The 22579-nt window shown below is 43.9% G+C and overlaps 2 protein-coding genes across 4 annotated transcripts in view; both read right to left on the reverse strand.

Annotated features, from left to right (window-relative positions):
- PGBD1 (piggyBac transposable element derived 1) lies at positions 1-17718 on the reverse strand. 2 transcript variants are annotated; one of them, XM_060163443.1, is made up of 8 exons: positions 17094-17718; positions 13698-13770; positions 11450-11859; positions 9735-9891; positions 6078-6166; positions 3995-4124; positions 3281-3377; positions 1-1848 (listed from the first exon to the last, which is right to left on the reverse strand). In XM_060163443.1, the coding sequence occupies exons 3-8, from the start codon at positions 11843-11845 to the stop codon at positions 291-293; spliced, it is 2427 nt and encodes an 808-aa protein (XP_060019426.1). In that variant the 5' UTR covers positions 11846-11859; positions 13698-13770; positions 17094-17718; the 3' UTR covers positions 1-290. The 2 variants fall into 2 exon arrangements, with proteins under 2 accessions (XP_060019426.1, XP_060019425.1); XM_060163442.1 differs by lacking the exon at positions 17094-17718 and having other exon boundaries at positions 13698-14128.
- The window catches only part of ZSCAN26 (zinc finger and SCAN domain containing 26), a 14135-nt gene continuing 5800 nt past the window's right edge, over positions 14245-22579 (reverse strand). The window contains exons 3-5 of one of the 2 annotated variants that reach the window (XR_009543030.1): positions 22432-22549; positions 17911-19015; positions 14245-14290 (exon numbers count right to left, since the gene is read on the reverse strand). Coding sequence is in view for 1 of the 2 variants with exons in the window: in XM_060163457.1 (XP_060019440.1) it covers positions 18114-19015; positions 22432-22549 (1020 nt within the window). In the remaining variant the exon portion in view is untranslated. Of the gene's footprint in view, positions 14291-17833; positions 19016-22431; positions 22550-22579 lie in introns of those variants that run through there. The other variant, XM_060163457.1, reaches the window with a different exon arrangement.

Consider the following 22579-nt stretch of genomic DNA (forward strand, 5'->3'; position numbering starts at 1 on the left):
TCTTTAAACGCACAAATTAATCAATTCAATTCAACTAATAAAGGAGTTCCCACGTTTGATATCAAAATTAGACCTAGAAAAAGATACCAATAGATTTCAACATTTTTACAGATCATTAACATTGTTGTAACAGTTTTTGAAACTCTACATAGATTTTTTAAAAGAAATATTAGTCATTTAATTAATAATTTCATTGTATACATACATCAGGTTTGTTTTAGGTACAATCTGATGTAGTTTTGATTTTTCTGTGTCTTACTAATGTCTGCATTGTATCTGTTTTACCTGCCTTAATCTGACATATTTGCATTATGTGCCAAGTAGAAATGGGCAACATCTCTCCGAAAATCCCCAAGTTCTAGAGAGGCACCTGGGTTACAGGCTCTGTGCAGGTGCCATGCATTGCTCATGGCTACATCAATCATGTAGCTCACCAAAACTGAGTACCATTTCTTGCCTCTTATTCTCACCCTATATTTGGAAATGATCTGTTCCATTTTAGCTACGCCTTCCCTGCATTCATCATACAGTTTCACTATGGAAGGCTGACTTATCTGAGGGATCTCCTTGTCATCGGCAAAACAACATATCTCATTGACTGGCTCTATGCCAACAGCGTTGGAGCACAGACTGATAATACCATCACCATGCCAATGACACAGAATTATCTCATCATTTTCTTCTACTCGGAAATCGAAATACCCCTTCTGCATTTTTTTCATATGTTCTGCACTCATCAGGGGACATTTTTCAGTCCTGTTCTCACGAATTGTTCCTGTTGCCCTCACCCCTTTCTTCTTCAAGGCTGACATCAATTTGACACTTGTAAAGAAGCTATTAAAACACAGGTGATAGGGATAGTGACCTCTCTCTAAAAGAACATCAGCAAAATTCATCACTAGATTTCCACCTAAACCAAGATCAAGATCCTTACCTGCCATCGTAGTTGACTCTTCTTGATAGGGCTCAAACCAAACCAGATAACCCTGTGTGGTTGTACCACACCAGACTTTATAGCCAATTCTAATAGGTTTCCCATTCAGGAACTGGTCACTATCAAAGCACTCGCACATTGTCTTATCAAAACAATAGTATTCTTCAAGGGGAGCGTACAGGAGAAAATTTTTATTCATTTGCTTTATGAGAGGCCTCAATTTTGTAAACTTATCATTTTGATCTAGGTGGCTGTTATCTGCAAAATGCAGGTATGAGAAAATCAATTCAAATCTGTCCCTTCTGATTGAATCTCTAACCAGGTTCTGATCGGCATCAGACATTTCCCAATACATTCCCCTTCTGGGACGCCTCACAAGGCCACTCAAAAGCAGGACACCAAGCACACACCTCATTTCCTGAACTGTGACTTCCAAGTTGACATTTTTCTGAGAAGCATAATTATTGGTTTCACTGACAATCAAGTTGAATGTTTCATCATCAAAAAATAACTCAAAGAGCTCCACTGGGTTCAACTTTTCACTCTTGAGATTCGAAAGTCCAGAATCCAGTGCTGACCAGCTTGGAAAGTTGGGTTTAATGTCTCTTTTAGTCCAGTTCTTCTCTGGGACGCTTGACACCTTTGGTCTTTTTGGAGCAGGCTGAGTCTCAGGCTCGTCATCCTCTTCCACATCTGAATCACCAGAAAATGCGAGGCCTTGGAGCAGTTCACTCACTCGAGCTTTGTCTTTTTTTCTCCCTTTTCGGGTAATGTCTCCTGCAGCATATTCCAGGGATGAGATGTGCATCCGAGCCCACAAGTCAGCAGGGTGACGGTCCTTCAGAGTGTTCAAATGCGCAACTGTTCTTTCAGCAGGAACAGGGGTACTACAAGGGGCCTGGGGTACCCAATCTCTGGGAAAGAAAAAAGAACGTATGCTATAAAAATTCTCAGTCTCATTCACTGATACAGGATAAATCCACTGACGCCTAAGGATTCTTTTGTGGGGAATACTTCCTTCTCACTCCTCATGTTTCCATGGGGAGGGCTTTGGCCAGACTGAACATTTCTGGCCTCTTCCCACTTCCCACTCACTCCTCATGACTTAACTAATTGTTGAATCTGGGAGAAAGAACTGGGCTGTCCTCTTCAGAAGCCAGTTGCAGACATTCCATGTTCCTTTTTCCCCCAAGATGCATCAGGAAGGCCTATGCGCGGGGAGGGTCTGCTGTCACTATGCGGCCACTTAGCTCTGCCTCTGAGTGGCTTTATCAGTCTAGCTTCTGTCAGTCATAAAGCAGAGGTTTCCAGAATCATCTGTTTTACTCCTGTGTCTCTATCAATTGGTTCTGAATTTGGACAAGGAAATGGGTTGTTATTTACTGAGCCCCCTCACCTCTCACAGAATTTCTGAACATGGAACAACTTAGCCTCCCCTAGTTCTGCATTCATCTGGTGGACGCACTGTTTCTGGGGAGAAACAAAAGAGAAACTCAAACTTATTGCCCTTGGACTGATTTTTATGCAGTTTTCAAGGAAATAAGCTGAAGTTACTAAGATGGAAATTATTATTTTACACAAACTTCTTTAATTCTAGAAATATGCATGTCATTTACAAATGTCCTGTTGGTACATTAAATTAGACCAATTTAAGAAGACGTAAGGGAGGAAAAAGCAGTGAAAAGAGTATGTTGTAATATAATTTACACTATATATACTTGTTTGCTTAGAGCATTTATCATCCTGGGTGTCTTTAATGTCTGCATGTATGATCCATTCAGTAGATCCATCTTAGAGTTCCCTGACATCTTCAACTTCAGGGGCCCTGCTTGAATCCTGTCACTACACTGAACTTTCCACTGGTGAAAACTGAACTCCAAGAGCTCACTCTGTAGCCAATTCCTTTTCACTCTAGCCTCCTTGCACTCTTGTCCCACAACACCTGTTCTTCCATCTCACTCTGACTCCTCCGTTTCCTCCTGCTTTTACCTCCCTTCCTATTTTGTCTAGACCTCGTGATCCAACACCACCTTAGTCCTTCTCTTGCCAGGATCATCAATCACCCTGCCCCAGTGTCCTTCTGTAGTGGTGGGCCAGCAAAACTCAGCACCAGATCAACCCCATCCTTAGTCGTCTCTGTTCCTCACCTAGGAGTGAGTAGTGCCAGAGAAATCAAACAACGAAGTAGACTGACACTGCTAAATATGATGGTCTCCAAAACTCCAAAACTTACTCTTTCTGTATTATTCCAGGGAAGCAGGCTTTTACCAACTGGTTTCTCTAGTTTCATTTCAATTTCTTCTCACATCTGTAGGATTTGTTCTACTTAGGACCATGGACACTCACCTGTTGGGTATTCCTGAGACCTCAGCACCTCGTTCCATTTCTTCAGAAGTTTCTTGCTTTGTGTTAAACAATCCATCTTTAGTTACAACTTCTTCAGCTAAAATAATATGTTAATAATTTAAATGTCATTTGTTGCCTGAATCTAGAAAAACAATCTCTAGGGTAAGGAATAGGATGTTCCAAATTAAAACAAACAAAAAATCAACAGGTGTACCAGGAGTGCAGTCACAACAGTCCTAAACATGTGGCAGAGTATGGGAAGATAATAAGAAAGGTCAATTTGCAGGGGAGAGTATCTAACAGGGCAAAGCATATTACATATAGACAGTAGTGCTCACAGAGAGTGAAGAAAACTTCCTCTGAGGTAAAGAAGGGATCAGGCAGAGGTGTTTGTGGAACTTTCAGATATTAAGGGATGTCTGTATATGGGACCCTTGAAAAGGCAAGAAAAAAGGGAGCAGAGGAGGAGATGTTGAGGGAATCATGATCAGAGAAGATAACAGCAAGAATCAGTAGTGAGTAGCAGCAGAAGAAGATAAGGGGACTGGGCGGGATTCAAAATGGCAGGGGCTGAGAGAAGTGTGGAAGCAGAGGCCAGAAGAAGGGGAAGGAAGGGTGAGGGCATGTAGGAAATGTGGGTTCACAAGGGCTGAGTCAGGGTTAATGATGGAAAAGGTGAGCACAGCTGGGGACCAGCCAGAGGCCTGTCCTTACGCATCAGACTGATGTTTGTAACCGTCTCCTGAGCCGAGTTTCCATAGAGGTTCCTCTGGGCCAGACTCAGATGTGGCCACTGCTCTGGGACAAGGGCCTGGACTGCTGCTTCCTCAGTCTTCACTGATGTCTAAAAAGGCAAAAAATGGCCTCTCAGTCTTCACTGTGGTAAGGATAAGGGGTCTAGGTGTGAAGGGTGTTGAATACCACACTGCAGACTAGTCGAACCAAGCCAACCAGCAGGGCCCTGCTCTCTCCGAAGGTCTAAGGGACGACTGTCCTGCCTCTCTCAGCTTCTGGGGGTTGTCAGCAGTCCTGAGTGTTCCTTGGCTGGTAGATGCATCACTCCAGTCTCTGCCTCTGCCGTCACATGGCCTTCTCCCTGTGTGTCTCCCTGTCTTCACATGGCCTTCTTATAAGGACATCGACAGTCGGATGCTGGGCCCACCCTCCTCCAGTAGGACCTCATCTTAACTTGATTACATCTACAAAGAATCTATTTCCAAATCAGATCACAGTCATAGGTACCTGGGGTTAGGACTTCAATATATCTTTTCGGGACACAATACAAGCCATAACTTCATCTTAGGTCTACTTCAATTAATGTTATTTTTCTCTTTCTCTGGCTGGTCTTTCATTATTTGACTCAATGCTAGTTTCATTCTACTGTCCACCCACATCTCTGCCCTTTCATTTTCCTAGCCTTTTGATCTTCTTATTCCTCCTTAATTCAAACCTAATGATTACACATCAGTGCAAACGTTTAACTACTTTGTTATTTCTTGGTGTGATCATGTCCAAACATTTGCTTTTTTTTTTTTTTTTTGCAGTACGCGGGCCTCTCACTGTTGTGGCTTCTCCCGTTGCGGAGCACAGGCTCCAGAGGCGCAGGCTCAGTGGCCATGGCTCACAGGCCCAGCCGCTCCGCGGCATGTGGGACCTTCCCAGACTGGGGCATGAACCCACTTCCCCTGCATCGGCAGGCGGACTCTCAACCACTGTGCCACCAGGGAAGCCCTACATTTTTGAAATACTTTTTTTTTAATAAATTGCTTTTTGTTTCTCCATTATATAGCATTTTAGATAATTATATTGATTTAAATATACATATAGGTAAGTTTTACTTGCTATACATTTCTTTTCAGGAAGGTGAAGTATTTGTTAAGAACAGGAGGCACTGGGTCTGATAGGATTAAGAACAAATTAAAAGTCACAGAGTGGGGCTTCCCTGGTGGCGCAGTGGTTGGGAGTCCGCCTGCCGATACGGGGGCCGCGGGTTCGTGCCCCGGTCCGGGAAGATCCCACATGCTGCGGAGCGGCTGGGCCCGTGAGCCATGGCCGCTAAGCCTGCGCGTCCGGAGCCTGTGCTGCACAGTGGGAGAGGCCACAACAGTGAGAGACCCACATACCGCAAAAAAAAAAAAAAAAAAGTCACAGAGTGAGGAAAGGACTCCATGAAGACCCTGTTCTTGAGGAAACTGACTCAGCAGCAGAGGACTTAAATAGGAGACTTAAATATTTTTTAACTAAATGACTAGGAAAATGATTGGACCACTAAGAGAATAAGGGGGAAAAAAAACCAAGAGTCGTCTATTTTGTGAAGATGTGAAGTTTTGCCTTGGATACACAGAATTTCCATTATCATCAACCAAATATTAATTGGGTATGTGCAGAACACTGGGACTATAAGGTAACATGAGGAAGAGTACTGCTTCTCAGACTGGGGAAAGAAACCAGAGACCCCCTCAAAAGATAAAACATCAGTCACTGAGCATCAGATGAGTAGAGGCACTTTCTGAAACCAAGGGCCTAACTCTGCCCCTTATTCTCATACCTTGAGATCTGGATGTGCCTCCTGCATACGGTATGGAATGAGGCCACTGCATAATGTATGTGATCTATGTGAGCTCCCCGGATGAGGCATAAGTGGTCTGTGATATTCTGTGACCAGGTGAAGGCAGAGGGACGGTTCCACCTGGAAGGCTCCAGGGTGAGCAGTGTGAGCCAAGAAAAGGGCAGGGACAGGTGGTCGAGGGAAGCAGGGCTGCAACTGAGGTTCGCACAGCCCGGGCACCATGCTCACCTGGGACCTGGCTGAGTTAAACCCCGGTACTGCTGCCTGGTCTCTGGGATTCTCTTCCTGGGGAGGGGCTGGTCCCTGGGGAGCAGGCCCTGTGGAAGGAGGAGACAAGAGTCCTGAATAAGACACAATGGCTTTTAGGAGAGAGCCCTTTGTGGGCGACCCAGACCCCAACTCTTCTTATGTTTGTTAAACATCCAGGAACTAAGATACAGATCTTACACTAGAACATCATATCTGCTTTCATTCTTTCAGAATTCTAAAATTCTAAAACTTTAGGGTCCCTACCCACAAAATAAGTGGTGTTTATGAACTCATGAGGTGCTCTACAGTGATGCACTTTCACATTCATAAAGAAAAATTAGAAATCATTGATGAAAATAAGGAGAGGGAAGGCAGAACTTGGTGATAAAGGAAACATTAACCAGAGAACAAAGAAGAAAGAAAAGAAGTGGAGAACAGAGAGAGAAGGCAAAGGGGAAACAGGAAAGCAGATAAGAGGAAGATGAAAAGAGAAAATAAAGATACAAAAAATAGAGTTGATAATGGGGGAGGCAACGTATGGGGGGAGGCAGGGGGTAGATGAGAAATCTCTGTACCTTTCTTCCAATTTTGCTTAACATAAAACTGCTCTAAAAAAATAAAGTCATACATGTACACCTGAAACTAATACAACATTGTAAATCAACTGTACATCAGTAAAAAAAGTCACACACACACAAAAATACAGTCATACATACATAGAAGAGATGCTAACCCTGAGCTAGGAGAACTTTTGAGAATCTGCCACACTGGAAACTGTAACAATAATTCAGACAGTCATAATGATTGCAAGGTGCCAGGCACTGCACTGTTACTTAAAAAGATTCTTTCCAATTCCTTATCTGTACAATGGGGAGAACACAGTCTACTTTACAAGGTTAATGAAGATTGAGGTAACATAAAAACTCTCTGTAAAAGCCCTCTGTAAGTTGTAAGACCCCACACAAGGTAATGTATCATTATTTTTCAAGATGGCAACAATATAAGGAGCCCAAAATTACTAAATGAAGAGCACAGGGGATAATTCTAACCCAAAATATAACACAGAACACAGTACCACTTTTCCTTGCTCCAGACACAGTGGATCACTGTGTAATCTTTCTGTTGCTGTTGTTTAATATCTAGAGCAAACAAGGCTTGCTAGGACAATAAAATAGCCTTGCCCCCGATTCAGTTACTACCTTACCTCCCCACAATGCATATATGCCAAACAACCAACAGCTTAAAAAGCGCAGTGTAAAGCAGGTCTGCTGTCAGAGAAAGGGCTAAGCTGAGGAGGGGCAGGATGGCAAGAGAGAATGGAAGGGGGCAAAGGTATAATGCAGTGAGGAAAGAGAGCAACAGCAATGGGAAATTTGAGAGAGCAAAGGTCAGATCAGACTCTGTGTTTGCCTCTTATAATCCTCCTGAGGTGGAAAAGCATTAGGGTTAAGCCTGGGAAGAAGGCGGAGGAATGTTTTCAAACATATTAAAGTTCACTACAAATACCACACTGATCTGTTGCTCTATATCTCTGCCAAAGACAGAACAAGAGAAAATGGGCTTAAGTTGCAATGAATAAAATGATCTCAAGGTCTTTTCTACTTCTCCATCAACATATCGAAAATTTAACAATGTGTCTGACCCTAAGAATCAATCACATTTGAGCATTAAGAGACTGGCAAAAATAAAGTACTCAATAGTTTTCATTTTAAATCTAGTGTTCCATGACAGGTGAGAATGAAATACTATATACACACAAATAACACAGTCACTATAAATCATATTTTTGATTTTAAAAAAGGGCTTCAGTGGCACCCAACTTTTTAATGATAAAGTCCAAACCTCCTGGTTTGAATTTAAACACCCCATAAAATGGCCCCAACTGACCTTCCCATTCCCCCCACCCACTCTTTCCCCTAAACAGACCCCACTATCCTGTCATGCTGGTTGACTTAGTACCCCATTGAAAATACTAGCAGGAGAGAAGGGAATGCAGGTAGCCTGGGAAACTGATCTTCATTTGGTCGCAGGTATCCTGGAGAAATGTGCTTGGGTTATGACTAGTAAGCAGGGAGGCCCTTAGCCAGTCTCCAGAATATCTGGGAGGGCCTTAGAGGGTATAAAAAGCCCTTGAGAATGACAGGGTGTGCTTCCTAAAGGACAACAGAGCAACCTGATTACACACACCACAGCAGTGGCGCATCGCACGGGGACCTAGAGAACCAAAGAAGCCCCCCCTCCGCCCAGTAGATGCTGCTGGAGTCCAGTTCTAAGAGCCAGCTCATGCTCACACGAAAGAATCTTATATCCTATGACCGCTGTTATCTTTCTGTCAATTATCATCACCATTCTGACAAGTACCTCCATTCTTCATTACCCCCTCCCCCTCCACAGTCAAAGTGAGATGAAACTGATTTCAGCAGATGCATGTTCATCATCTCACAGGTAGATGGGAATACTCACCCTATGCCTGCTCCACTGCAAATCCTCATGTATCAAGGCTCAATGCAAGCTCATGACTCCAGGAAAGCTTTCCCAACCCCAGGGCCGTAAGGCTCCCTACCACGTCTAAACTTCTTCACGTAAAACATTTGGGCTTCATGTCATGGTGGTTTTTAATAACCAAAGAAATAAGACAGAACTATCAATCAAGTAAGTAGGGAAATATCAAGTTCTATTTATGCTCCAATGGGTAAATATCACAAGTAATCTGAGCCTCATACATTTTCTTTTATCTCCCTTGAATGTTTTTAAATCATTTATTATATGAACCATTTATTCTGCACTTAATATCAAAATATCAGTATTCACAGATCACCAATGTGGTGACTGTAAACCAATGTGGTAAATCATGAAGTTGTGTGTGTCATTTTGTATGCCTTTTCTAGGGAAGAGAGTTAATCCTTTTCAATAAATTCTGGGGGAAAATGATAGCATCCCTCACCACAAAGGTTAAAAAACATTGCACTACGGAGTTCTGAGGTCTCCTTTTTGAACGATCTGTATACTTCTGTGTGTTCTCAAACCATCTGCAAACTGCAGGCCGCAGACTTTGCCTTCTTTGCACGGCCTATCTTACTGCACACAGCTGAAATATAACCAGTAGCTGGGATGGATACGGAAAGTGAGAGAGCCGTGCACACAGGAGGGTACACTCCAAGTGCAGGAAGGAGAGAACCTGTTTAAACCTAAAGCTGTATGTAAATTACTGAAAGATTAGAAGCAGGGAGGCTACTGAAGAAAATGTTACCATGGGGAAAAGACAGATTTATGGAAAGCTACCAAGTAAATATTTAAAATATTCACAAGTGTAGAATTAGAAATGTGGAATAGAGATATATAGTAAAGAGAGAATCTTGGTCAGAAGGTCACGTGACTTAACTCTGCCTCTGTTGACCCTGGTCAAGTCACTTAAACTCTGAGTTTTAGTTTTCCTAACTATTAAGGGTGTTGGATAAGAATATCTTAGACTTCTAACATTTTACAATTCCAAATGTTTTTAAAAGTTTGCTTACGTATAGTGCTAACAACAACAACAAAAAAACCCCACAGATAAACAAGCTTTACTTAGAAGGCCATGCACCTGCCAGAGGCCTGCTCCCAGTGTCCTTACTAAACTCACCCTCCAGTACTCACCACTCACTTCTTGGGCGACCTCTTGGTGGGGCTCTGGGGGTTCACACTTCAAGGTGGTTACCCCAGGCAGTAGCTGGGGCCTCTGACACTCCAAAGAGGTTCCTTGATATTCTGTCACCGGTAGGTGCATATCCTGTCCCTGAGTGTAGACAGAAGCCTGGGGACAAAAGGTTCACTTTGAAAAGGAGGGAGACACAAGAGGGAGGAGATATGGGGGTATATGTATACATATAGCTGATTCACTTTGTTATACAGCAGCAACTAACACAACATTGAAAAGCAATTATACTCCAATAAAGATACTAAAAAAGAAAAGAAAAGAAAAGGCATCCTGGTGGGAACTGGACCCAACAGCAGTTAGGGAACACCAGAGAACCTCCATTTAATCCTTAAGCAGCAGCAAGTAAGACAGAGTAGCAAGACAGAGACTTGCTTCACTCATTTGGCGAATATGGGCTGAATGCCTACTAAAAGCCAGGCTCTGTTCTATGTGCTGGGGATATAGTGCCAAAGAAGAGACACAAGACAGCAAAAATCCCTGCCTAGAAAAACAAAACAAAAATCCAGATGGTTGCTTAACTAGTGGGTGGAAGTTCAATGAGAAATAGGATATGTACACTGTCTCAAAATGTCTCCCACAAACTTCTTCTTAATTACAAAGGGGAAAATGGTAACTTTATAGTAGAGAAATCTGACAGATACCACCTTAACCTCATCAGTAATGGGACAGTCCATCACCATGTGCCTCCTGATGTGATGCACTGAGGAGACCACAATGTCACTTCTGTGGTATTCTAGCCAAAATGCACAACCTGGGTCTTATCATGAGAAAATACAAGGCAAACCCAAATTGAGGGGCATTCCAAAAAATAACTGGTCTGTACTCTTCAAAAATGTCATTGTTGGGCTTCCCTGGTGGCGCAGTGGTTGAGAGTCCGCCTGCCGATGCAGGGGACGTGGGTTTGTGCCCCGGTCCGGGAAGATCCCACATGCCGCGGAGCGGCTGGGCCTGTGAGCCATGGCCGCTGAGCCTGCGCGTCCAGAGCCTGTGCTCCGCAACCGGAGAGGCCACAGCAGTGAGAGGCCCGCGTACCGCAAAAAAAAAAAAGTCATTGTTATGACAAAGGAAGACTGAACAACCTTTCCAGATCTAAGAAGACTGAAGAGACGGCAACTAAATGTAATGTGTGATGCTGGACTATATCCTGGATTGGGGCAAAATTGTCATAAAGAATCCTACTGGGCTATCATGGATGTATCTAAACAAGGACTACTGTTGAGGTGATAGTATCATAAAAATTGTAATTTCCCAAAACTTGATAGTATGTATTCTGGTTATACAAGACAATATCTTTCTTCTTCAGAAATACACACCGAAGTGTTTAGAGATAAAGGGGTATGGTATCTCCAACTAACTCCAATCTCAAATGGTTCAAGAAAAAAAATGTGTGAGCCTGTGTGTGTGTGTGTGTGTGTACACATATATGTACATATACAGAGAGAGAGAGGGAGCACGTGCTCGCACACGAGAGGGGCACATCCTGTAACAAATATTAACAACTGGTGAATCTGGGTGAAGAGTACACAGTAGTTCTCTGTACTACTCTCCCAAAACTTCTGTAAGTTGTAAATTACTTCAAAGTAAAAAGTTAAAACTTAACAGACAAATGTTAGGCATTACATCTCCCAGGCCACCACGCACATTCTCTTCCCACCTGCTGTCCTGAGTCTCCTGTGTCTTTCTCTAGATTCTCCAGCACTGTCACTGCATCTTCCCCGCTCTCCAGAGGATACACCTGCACCCAGGCCTGGAGCTCCTGGGGCAGGATGGTCAGGAACTGCTCCAGCACCAGCAGCTCCAGGATCTGCTCCTTGGTGTGGGTCTCCGGCCGCAGCCATTGATGGCAAAGTTCTTGGAGCTGGGCCAGAGCCTCCCGGGGCCCGGTTACCTCCTGGTAGCAGAACCGCCGGAAGCGCAGGCGGCAAAGCTCCAGAGTGTGGGAGCTGCTGTCCTGTGAGCTGCACATCTGCTCCCATGTGGGATCTTCCTCCTTCACTTTCACAAGGCTGTCTCCATTCTCAGGAGCGGGGCCTGGCGAAGCTTCATCCATGTTGACCTTAACGGCTAGAAAAAGGTTCACTTAGCTGAGGTCTATGCTCCAGAAATGTTTTTCCAAATGTACATCTGAAGCATAAGAATTGATCAGTAACATAAAAATTATAAGAGCTTCAAAACTCTATGTAACATACTTATATTTTTGTCCCCACTCTAAGTGATGCTCAAAAACTGAGCCTGCTTGTCAATATTATCAGTGAAATTAATGAGAAGTCTACCTTGAATCCTAAGGGAGTTGAGCCCAGACGCAAGGGATGTAAGGTAAGGGACACCAGGGAAGAAGGGTTAACAATAAGAATGCTTGAGCAGCTTATACTTTAGATGGAGGGAAGGGATAATTTGATCCATGGAGAAGCCAGATGGCTGCCTTTATGGACAGATTAATATACCCTTAAAGTTCATCTATCTCTGCATATTTCTCACAGAATACTCCACCTTAAATGTAGGTGAGGTAGACTGTTTCCAAAGCCTCCATCCCCTAAAACCTGTTATGATGAGATTTTGTCACTTTTCTCATCATGAGGTGGAGTCTACTTTTCCTTCCCTTGAGTCTGTGCTGACCTGTGACTTGTTTTAACCAATAGAATATGGCAGAAATGACAATGTAAGAGGAAGTGCTCTTGTAGTGCCAGACACACAGCCATGAGACTTCCATGCTGTGAGAAAGCCCAAGCTAGCCATGCAGAGGTCACGTGGAAGAGAACCACGGAGCCCCAGCTGGGCCCAGTCCCCAGCTGATTGACCAGCAGCCACATGAGTAACTCCAGTAATACTGCCCAGTCAACCCATAGAATCATAATAAGCTGAGGTTGTTTTAAGCCACTGAGTTTGGGGCTTTATTTTTTTATGTAACAATAGATAACAAACGGTAGAAATACTTCAACTTCTGTTTCTCTTCTCACCTGTTCCTTTTGTGATCTCAATCAAAATTCAGTATGTCTCTATTCTAAGAACACTTAAATCTCTGTCTGGCTCTGACTTGCCTTTCGTATTCCAAACTCACATCTTGGGCCTCTCCTGCACTGTAATTTCAACACATCCCAAACTGAAATCAGAGTCCCCTCAAAGCTGCACTCACTCTGTATTTTTCAGTTTCTACTGGCATCACCACCACCTTCCATGCATTCAGGCTCAAAACCAGCTTACATATATTATATATAATCACCCTGAGTCCAGTCAATTCTTCCTCCACAACGCCTCTTGCAGCCACTCCTTCCTTTTTACTCCTGCTTTACGATTTACATTCACTATTACAACAATTTTCTGTGTGGTATTCCTGCCGCACCACACACTCCATCATCACTGGATCGATATTTCCTAAAGCACAATTCGAAACATATTCGACACACCTGTCCCACCAAAAAGCGGGTTGAACTAAATTCAAACTCCCCAGGATCTGATCTTAACTGAGTTTGACTTGTGTGTTTGTCACTCGATAAACATTTATCAAGCACGTCATTTTCCAAGCATAACGCTAACCCCATAATAAAAGACATAGACCCTACCTCCAAGAAAGCCATCGTCCTCCCAAATGCCTCGTAACACTGCCAGCTGATACTCAGATTTGTTCCACCAACCTTGTAGTTTATGGCCACGACCAGTCTTCTAACGGTATATTCCCAAGGCTCCGTGCAAATGCCACCCCCAAACCTAATGTACAGACAGTCTTCTGTCCTCTGAGCCACTCAGGTGGAGGGTGTTCCCATGGAAGTGAGCCCAAACCTGCCTCACCAACCCATTTCCCTCTCCAACCCGCATTACGGATCACACCCCGCACCACCGCCACCACCCCTGCCCCCTGAGGACAGGGGTTTATCTTTGCATGACCTCAGCGAGCCCAGGCTTACCTGGTATTCAACAAATACTGGCGGACGTCTTGCCGGAGGCACGCAGATGTACTGGGATGTCGGTAGCCGGGACCTGCGACGGGCCCAGAACGCATCTTACTGCGATTGCCCCCCAGCTCCTAGCGCTTGGCATATAGCGGGCACTCGGTGAGTGAGTGTCTAATTGCTGGTTAACGGACCAAAAGTTCGAGGAACACGCACAACGAAGACATGGCCGACCCAGTGAAAAGCCCCACCGGAGGGCGGAGGCCCGGCTCTCCACAGTCGGGATGAGCCAGTCGCCTGTCCCCGCAGGGCCCGGGCGTCTGCCGCTTCCGGCTGTCGGGACCCGGGTCAGATTTCCCCTCCTGCCGCGCGAGCAGCCGAACCTCAGCCCGGCCGGCTCCATGCCTCTCTAGGAATGCGGCCGCACGTCTCACTGGTGCGCTTGGCGGACCCCCGCAGCCCCCGCCCGCCCTGCTCAGTTGCTGAGTCCCCACCAGGCCATGGGGATGTTCCCAGCCTGCCCCTCATTTTTGCAATCATTTCAATTAAAAACCAACTCGATGATGAAGACAAAACTGAGTTTCTGTCTTTAGAGTCCTCACAGGCTGCTGGGGGAACAGATTAATAACGATTACAATACAGCAAGCAGCACAAATTTTAAAAACGTAAATATACAGATCATATATGTACAATTAAAACACAAGGTGCATAGAAACTATAAAATGAAAAGTATCCCACTCCCCATTTAACCATTGTTAATATTTTGTGTATATCTTCCCAGGACGCTAACAGCCACATAGTAGCGCTCATTAAACATCTGTTTAATAAGTATGTATTTTAAACCACCTCTGGCATCACAATATAATTTTGCACCTTATCTTTTTCAGTTAAGAAAGCTTGGAGATCTTTCCATACCACTTTATCTTTTAACAGCTAATTAGTATTCCATTGTATGGGTTAATTTACTTAACTATTCCTATTATATTTTTTCTTTGTTAAGTAGAGAACACCATTGAATATCTTTACATGGTTTTATGAGTATATTTCTAGGGTAAATACTACACACTGAAATTTATTTGTCAAAGGGCATGTGCATTTAAATTTTGATATACAGCTCCCTTATTTAATTTTTAAGGGCACTGCTGTTTAAGAGTAAAAGGAGAATCTAATAGAATAATTCAGCCAAGGTGAACATGGCGGTTCAAAATCAGAATTAACATGTTACTTACCAACCAATTAACATGTGAAAAGACTTTCAATTTTGACAGTAAAACTATTCTTTAAAAACTCTTTAAAAAGCAGACCCAGGGGGCTTCCCTGGTGGCGCAGTGTTTGGGAGTCCGCCTGCCGATGCAGCGGATGCCGGTTCGTGCCTCGGTCTGGGAGGATCCCACGTACCGCGGAGCAGCTGGGCCTATGACCCATGGCTGCTGGGCCTGCGCGTCTGGAGCCTGTGCTCCGCAACGGGAGAGGCCCGCGTACCGAAGAAAAAAAAAAAAAAAAAAAAGCAGACCCAGGGACTTCCCTGGTGGCGCAGTGGTTAAGAATCTGCCTGCCAATGCAGGGGATCCGGAAGATCCCACATGCCGCGGAGCAACTAAGCCTGTGCTCCACAACTGCTGAGCCTGCGCTCTAGAGCCTGTGAGCCACAACTACTGAGACCACATGCCACAACTACTGAAGCCCATGTGCCTAGAACCCATGCTCCGCAACCAGAGAAGCCACCGCAATGAGAAGCCCGCACACCGCAAGGGCAACGAAGAGTAGCCCCCGCTCGCCACAACTAGAGAAAGCCCACGCGCAGCAACGAAGACCAACGCAGCCAATAAGTAAGTAAGTAATTTAAAAAAAAAAAAAAAAGCAGACCCAAACAGAAATGGCTGACCAGTAGAAGATACTGCTGCAATACAGTTAGTCTTCCTGGACTTCTGCTCTCTGAAAAGATTTTTAACTGCCTTTTAGGGTGTCTAGGATGTCTTACATTGCAAGCAAAACCCCAGTCAAGATCTGTTATAACATTTGCCCTTTGTTCAATGTTTCTATAATTTTCAGGAATAAATAAGGAAAACATGTTATTTAAATATATCTGTATCCAAAATTTTGCCCAGGTGGTTATGGATCTGCCCCAGGGTACAGATGAGAACACCATTTCCTTTGGAACCATAAGGAAGAATTAGGTTAAGGTGTCAATGAACTTAGAATGCTTATAATACCTATACTATGGAATCATCATGAAAAGAGAAAGCCAAAATAAATTTTCCATATATTTAAGGTATATATCAATTTTAATTATCTTTGCTTTTTAATGAGAATAATAAAGATATTCCATGTTCTTTCCTTAAACTGAACAGAATCAAATAGATTTAAACTATGACATGGAGCTAAATGTTTAGGTACAAACCTCAGCACACCCCTCAAAACTCTTGGAAAAATCCCTGTTATCAACTTAATTTTACTCATAAAGGCAGAATAAAGACACATACCTTTATGGTTTCCTAAGCAATGGAACATGACTGACTTTCCATGAAATTCTTTAATTTCTCAAAAAATGACAGCTGCTTCTCCTGCTGATTTGGTCCTCCTCCAGATAATGGTATTAACTGTTGCTCTGCTCAGCTTGCATCCACTCAGTTCCGAGTGGGAAGTGGGCCAAAGACTCCTAAGTGCCGGGCACCTCCCCGGTGGCACAGTGGTTAAGAATCTGCCTGTCAATGCAGGGGACCCTGGTTTGATCCCTGGTCCAGGAAGATCCCACATGCCGTGGAGCAACTAAGCGCACGCCTAGAGCCCATGTTCCGCAGCAAGAGAAGCCACCACAATGAGAAGCTCACCACAACAAAGAGTAGCCCCCTCTCCTCAACTAGAGAAAGCCCACGCGCAGCAATGGAAGACCCCACGCAGCCAAAAATAATTTTAAAAAAATCTATATCTATAAAAAAGGCCCCCAAATGCCTATTTCAGCCTTCACTCTCCCCTTTACTCTTAGTGATAGAAGACTGATTTTCAGCTGGGCATTCTGCAACCCAGAATAAGACACACTTTCCAGCTTCCCTTTTCTAAGATTTGGCCTATGATACAACCGCTGAAGTGATTTACAGGAAGGCTGCTTAAAGGGAGCTGACTGACCAGGAGGAGTCTCTTTTGTCCTTCTGCCTTTTGTCCACATTTTGCATGTGATGGCTGGAGCTTCAGCAGCCATCAAGGATGATGACCTTAAGGAATGATGGCATGAAAGGCAGAAGCTGGGTTCCCTAGTGATGTCATGAAACCACCTTACCAGTGCTGGACTGCTGTCTCTGGTCTTTTCTATTTAAGAGAAAAATGAACTTTTATTACATCATTCCCACTTTTTTTGTTGTTTTTAAACTATACTCAGCTGAACAAAAACCTCAGCAAAATATGAGGACTCACCAGTCTTCCCACTCACGTGACAGAGTGAGAAGTACCCCAAGCAGCTACCACCAATCAGCAAGTGATGTTTATCATCCTGGTGATATATTCAGAAGTGGACTTCCCTAAGCTTAATATTCTTCATCATTACCATGACATTTTGGCATTCACAACATGAAGATCATGATCTCTTCCAAGCTGTTTTTCTGATTTGACTTTCAAGATTCCAGAACAAGCAGCATTTTAAAATTCTGTCCTCAGTATTAAAGGAAAAAAGTCCAATTTCTTTCCCCATTTTTTGAAGTTTCTATGCAGCAGCCACTATACTGACACTGGAGTTATGAAGTAAGACAGTTGCTACTTGGATTAATTCAGCCCAGTTCATTCAAATGGCTTATGAAATCTCTTCCATAGTCTAAATAAAACCTTACTCTCAAACTTGAATCAATGAGGTATTATGGCAGGGATGGGGCTGCGAAATGGTAAAATTAGATCATCTTTGCTTTCCAAAATGCTGATTGGGGGTAGGGAAGGAGAGGATAATGCTAGGGGCAGGCAGGGTAATAAAACCAGTGGGCGAAAATGTTTACCATTAACCTGTGCTTTAAGATACCTTTGAGTGTCATATATTTCCAAACGTCATTGGTTTTATTGTATAGGAGTCTGTTGCTGTAGCATATGCAAAAGTATCAACCTGCTCTTTTTCTGTTTAAGCCTGTAAATCTGTGGACACTTGATTCATTGCTGACTTAGCACTCTCTACTACTTGGAGTTGCATAGCTATGCATTTAGCATACTAAAGGCTCTGAGAAGTCCTGCAGTAAAGAATGCTATTTACCTTTGATCCCCCAGGGTCTAGGGTCAAATTACTGTGGCCCAAAGCTGACAACAAGGAAAACGAAGGAAAGAGAGAGGAGGCAGATAGCCTCCAACTTGGTCCCCAAGAGTTCTCTGCCAGAGTTGGCTAGAGTGCCTTTCCTGAAGTGCCGGCTTGCTTGTTAATGTACTGTCTCTGATGGTCCGTAAGGAGAGGACACCTCATCAAGCCTGTTTGTCTTTGTGGTGATATCTCTGATGTTGAAAAAGACCTGATCTCTGTCTGAAGGCTTCTCCACATTCATTACACTCGTACGGTTTTTCCTCGTTGTGGATTCTCACGTGCTGAGTAAGGTGTGAGTTTAGTCGGAAGGCTTTCTGGCATATGGTACACTTGAAAGGTTTTTCTCCAGTGTGAATCCTGTGGTGTCGAATAAGGTCTGAGGTCAAACTGAAGGCTTTCCCACACTCGTTACACTGATGGCTTTTGGAGTGGCTGTGGATTCTCTGATGGTGGGTGAGGAGTAGGGCCTGACTAAAGGTTTTCCCACACTCCTTGCACTCACAGGGCTCCTCCTGACTGTGAATTCTCTGGTGTCGATTAAGGTGAGAGCTGCGCCGAAAGTTCTTTCCACAGTGGATACACAGGTAAGGTTTCTCTCCAGTATGGATTCTGAGATGTTCCAAAAGGCCTGCATTCTGGCTAAAGACTTTTTCACACTCCTTGCACTGATAAGGCTTCTCGCCAAGATGGATTTTCTGATGTCTGACAAGGTGTGAACTTCTCTGAAAGGTTTTCCCACACTCATGACACTGATGACCCTTCTCTCTAGAGTGGATTTTCTGATGTCCAGTAAGACTAGAACTCTGACACACTTCAGATTCACAGAGCTTTTCTCCCCTGTGTGAACCTTCATGCTTAATCAGGTCTGAGTGCTGGATGAACCCCTCCCCACATTCTGAGCATTTATAGTCAGTCTTCTCCTTGGCCTTGGCCTGCTGCCTATCCAAGTTAGAGTCCTCATAATAAGCCTCTTTGGGTTCAGATATTTTCCCAGATGATTCCACTCCTCCACAGGAGTCTGTCTCTACAACCAGCTTCCCATTCTCAATCCTTGTCTCCTCACCTGAAACATTAAATATATACCACCAGTTACTTGTTTTTTGGTGCTTAGGGAAAGGAATCTACAATTAGGAGGAAAAAAAATTGAATCAAGCCATGTGTGCAAAGTGGAAATGTTGTGGGTGCTGGTGTTTGCATAGAACATACATGGAATGATACATAAGAAACTGTTTAACAGTGGCTGCCTTTGGGGGATTATGGTGAGAGGCAACTTATTTTAAATGGTTTGAGGTTTATCATGTGATACGCACATCTATACATACATACACACAAACAGAAGTTAGCAAGCAAGCAAACTGTCATAAAGGGCATGGCTGTATGTTCTTGATAATGGCCTCATGTGGAAAATTAGAAAGCTAGGTCAACTGAGTACCCTGGGGCCAATAAGAAAGGGCTAGCACCAGAAATGAAGAAATAAACTGGAAATGAAGACATGCAGATGTGGTGCCAATGTTATCATGATTAACTGCATAATCTTAGGTAATTCCTCTGGGCTCAGTCTCCTCACTAATAAATCAAAAACACTGGGCCACAAGGCCTTGAGGGTAACATGAAGTCCACAAAAATGTCTTAGCCTTTCCTGATCTCCTTGGACTGCAGTAACTGCTTTCCTGTGTGGTTCAATGGAGCTATTATATCTCAGTGCTATAATAATTTGCTTATATGTCTGGAACATAAGACATATAAGCAAATTATAACAATGTGTGCTGAATAAAACCTTAGCTCAGACACACAGGGAAGAGGGTGAGAGGGAAGAGTAGATAGGATAAGTCTTTTAAGTCCAGGAGTCTGAAAGGGGATGCAAAGTCAGAATGAGAGAGTAAAAGGGGAGATGGATGGAGAAAATAGAAGAGGGAGCATCTAAGCAGCACTCATAACAAGCAAATGAGGGTTACCCCGTGTAAGCAAGATAAAGGCAGCAGATCATTTAATGAGTGAGAGTAGATGAGAAAGTGAAGGGTGTGGGAAGGAGACATCAGGGAAAGTAAAAGCACATGTGGGAGAGGGAAGATTAAAAACATGTACTATGTGTAAAGGCCTTTTGCAAGAGGATGAAGTAGGCTCCATGGGGGAGGGAGTGAGAGTTAAGGGATGAGAACAAGAGAGGTTCTTTTCCAGTGATTTTATAATGACATACACAACTAAAAGGGGAGGCAGGGGCCTCCAAAACTGAAAAACAACCTGAACTTGAATATAAAATAATGGGGCTTCCCTAGTGGCGCAGTGGTTAAGAATCCGCCTGCCAATGCAGGGGACACGGGTTCGAGCCCTGGTCCGGGAAGATCCCACATGCCATGGAGCAACTAAGCCCGTGCACCACAACTCCTGAGCCTGTGCTCTAAAGCCCACAAGCCACAACTACTGAGCCTGCACGCCACAACTACTGAAGCCCACGCACCTAGAGCCTGTGCTCCGCAACAAGAGAAGCCACCGCGATGAGAAGCCCGTGCACCGTAACGAAGAGTAGCCCCCACTCGCCACAACTAGAGAAAGCCCGCATGCAGCAACGAAGACCCAACGCATAAATAACATTTTCAACAGATCTAGAGGGTAAGGAACAGTTTCAAGAATCTACTATTGCTAAATCTACTTTTCATACTTAAACACCCATCACTGATTACACGGCATAAATTCATTTCTGCAAGGCTGTTTAGAAAAGGTAGGCCTCTCTCTTTCAGTGACTTTACTCAGAAAGCTTCCAGAAGAAGAGGACTTTTGAAGCAGACTCAGAAATTGAGCAGGGGGAGTAGGTAGTAGGTAAAAGGAGCCTTTAGAATTGAAATCAGCCATTCATCAAATAGACATTTACTGAAGGTCTACTCTAGTCCAGGGACAGTAGCAGACTCAGGAAACAAAACAAAGCCCATGCCCCTTTGGTCTGGTGGGAGAAAAAGAGAAGTAAACCAGCAACTCTAATATAATACGATCAGTTCCGTGGTAGGAGAAAAGGTGGGGAAACTGGGGAAAAGGTGGTAGCAGCAGAGGTGGGGAAACTGATCCAGACTTGGAGAAATTAGGGAAGGACAAAGAAAGTGATATCTAAGCTAGGTCCTGAAGGATGAGGAGGAATTAGCCAGGGAGAGTGAGGAAAAAGTATTCCAGACAGAAGAGGAGCAAATGGGAAATGGAATGCAACTCAACATGAGGGGAACACACAGTGTGATCAGGTGGGACAAAGGGCGATTAATTAGCCCAATATGTCTAGGACTGAGAGGTTTCCCAGCACATGCAACAGCTGGAGCTAAAAGTCTCAAGCAAATCGGAGCAAGCTGGTGATGCTAGTGGACACGGGGCTGCAAGGTCTGCAAATGCCAGAACATGCCGTGTGAGGCCTTTGTTAAAGGCTATTGGGAGTCACTGAAGGTGGTGGGTTGGTTTTTATTTTTTACTTTTTATTATGGAATTTTTCAAACATCAAAAAAAAAATGAAAGAATAACATTACTTAGCTCACTGAAGGGCTTTAACAAGGAGAGCAACATTAATGAATGTGTTTAAATGACAGAGAATGAACAGGAGGTAATTTAACTTCAGTGGAAGCACTAAAATGACAGACAGTAAAACAAAAAGAGAAGTAGGGCTTGTATCAGACTGGAAAGAGGAGAAGATGAAAGGGATAGAAATTAGAAAGAGAAATTCAGAGTCAACGAAAATATGGTAGAGCAAAATAAAATAATTCAGGTAACATTTAGAAGTAAAAGACAGTAGTCGTTTACAATAATTTGAATGTGGTAAGAAAAAATGAGTAATGAATCATGTGGCTGGAATTCTTTGCCTTGGGTAAGAAACTAGCACTCCTTTTTTAATTCACCCCTACAGTAATGGGGAGAAGAGGAAGGTGAACGTCTACACAGGAGAAGCATTCAGTTTTAACTGAACAAAAAAAACCCCCAGGGCTTCCCTGGTGGCGCAGTGGTTGAGAGTCCGCCTGCCGATGCAGGGGACACGGGTTCGTGCCCCAGTCCGGGAAGATCCCACATGCCGCGGAGCGGCTGGGCCCGTGAGCTATGGCCGCTGAGCCTGCGCGTCCGGAGCCTGTGCTCCAGCAACAGGAGAGGCCACAACAGTGAGAGGCCCACGTACCGCAAAAAAAAAACAAAACAAAAAACACCCAAACTAGAAACATCCAAAAACAGAAACAAGGGTTAGGGGAAAAGGTAATGTCTGGGGTGATGGAAACTTTTATATCTTGATTGTGGTGATCATTAGACAAGTATAATTATTTCATGTTTGTGAAAAGTCATTGGCCTGTACACTTACAAAGAGTGAATTTTACTGCATGTAATTTACACCTCAGTAAACCTGACTCAAAATAAGAACAAGACGCAAAATGCCAAGTGTGCTGAGCAGGGCCTCGGGTGCGGGGGGGACCATGAAGCCCACCACATCTCACATGCAGGAAGATGCAGTCTGCTTCTTACCCTTCTGTCTCTTGGGCTTGGGAATTTCACCCTCAGTCTGGACCTGCTGCTTCAGCACTGCTTTCAGAGGGGCCGTCTCCTCCACAAGCATTTTCTGTTTCTTTGCCTGGTTTGGGTCCTAGGGATGATTAGGTACACGTGGGTTTAG

The sequence above is a fragment of the Lagenorhynchus albirostris genome, chromosome 10 (genome assembly GCF_949774975.1).
Source record: "Lagenorhynchus albirostris chromosome 10, mLagAlb1.1, whole genome shotgun sequence".
Lineage (NCBI taxonomy): Eukaryota > Metazoa > Chordata > Mammalia > Artiodactyla > Delphinidae > Lagenorhynchus > Lagenorhynchus albirostris.

What these genes read in the sequence shown, in the direction of transcription:
- PGBD1 (XM_060163443.1), bottom strand. Translation starts at nt 11,845, where the DNA reads ATGGATGAAGCTTCGCCAGGCCCCGCTCCTGAGAATGGAGACAGCCTT. An exon ending in TACAAACATCAGTCTGATGC is followed by an intron (nt 3,378 to 3,994) that starts GTAAGGACAGGC and finishes ATATTATTTTAG; the next exon opens with CTGAAGAAGTTGTAACTAAA. An exon ending in GTCTCAGGAATACCCAACAG is followed by an intron (nt 1,849 to 3,280) that starts GTGAGTGTCCAT and finishes TTTCTTTCCCAG; the next exon opens with AGATTGGGTACCCCAGGCCC.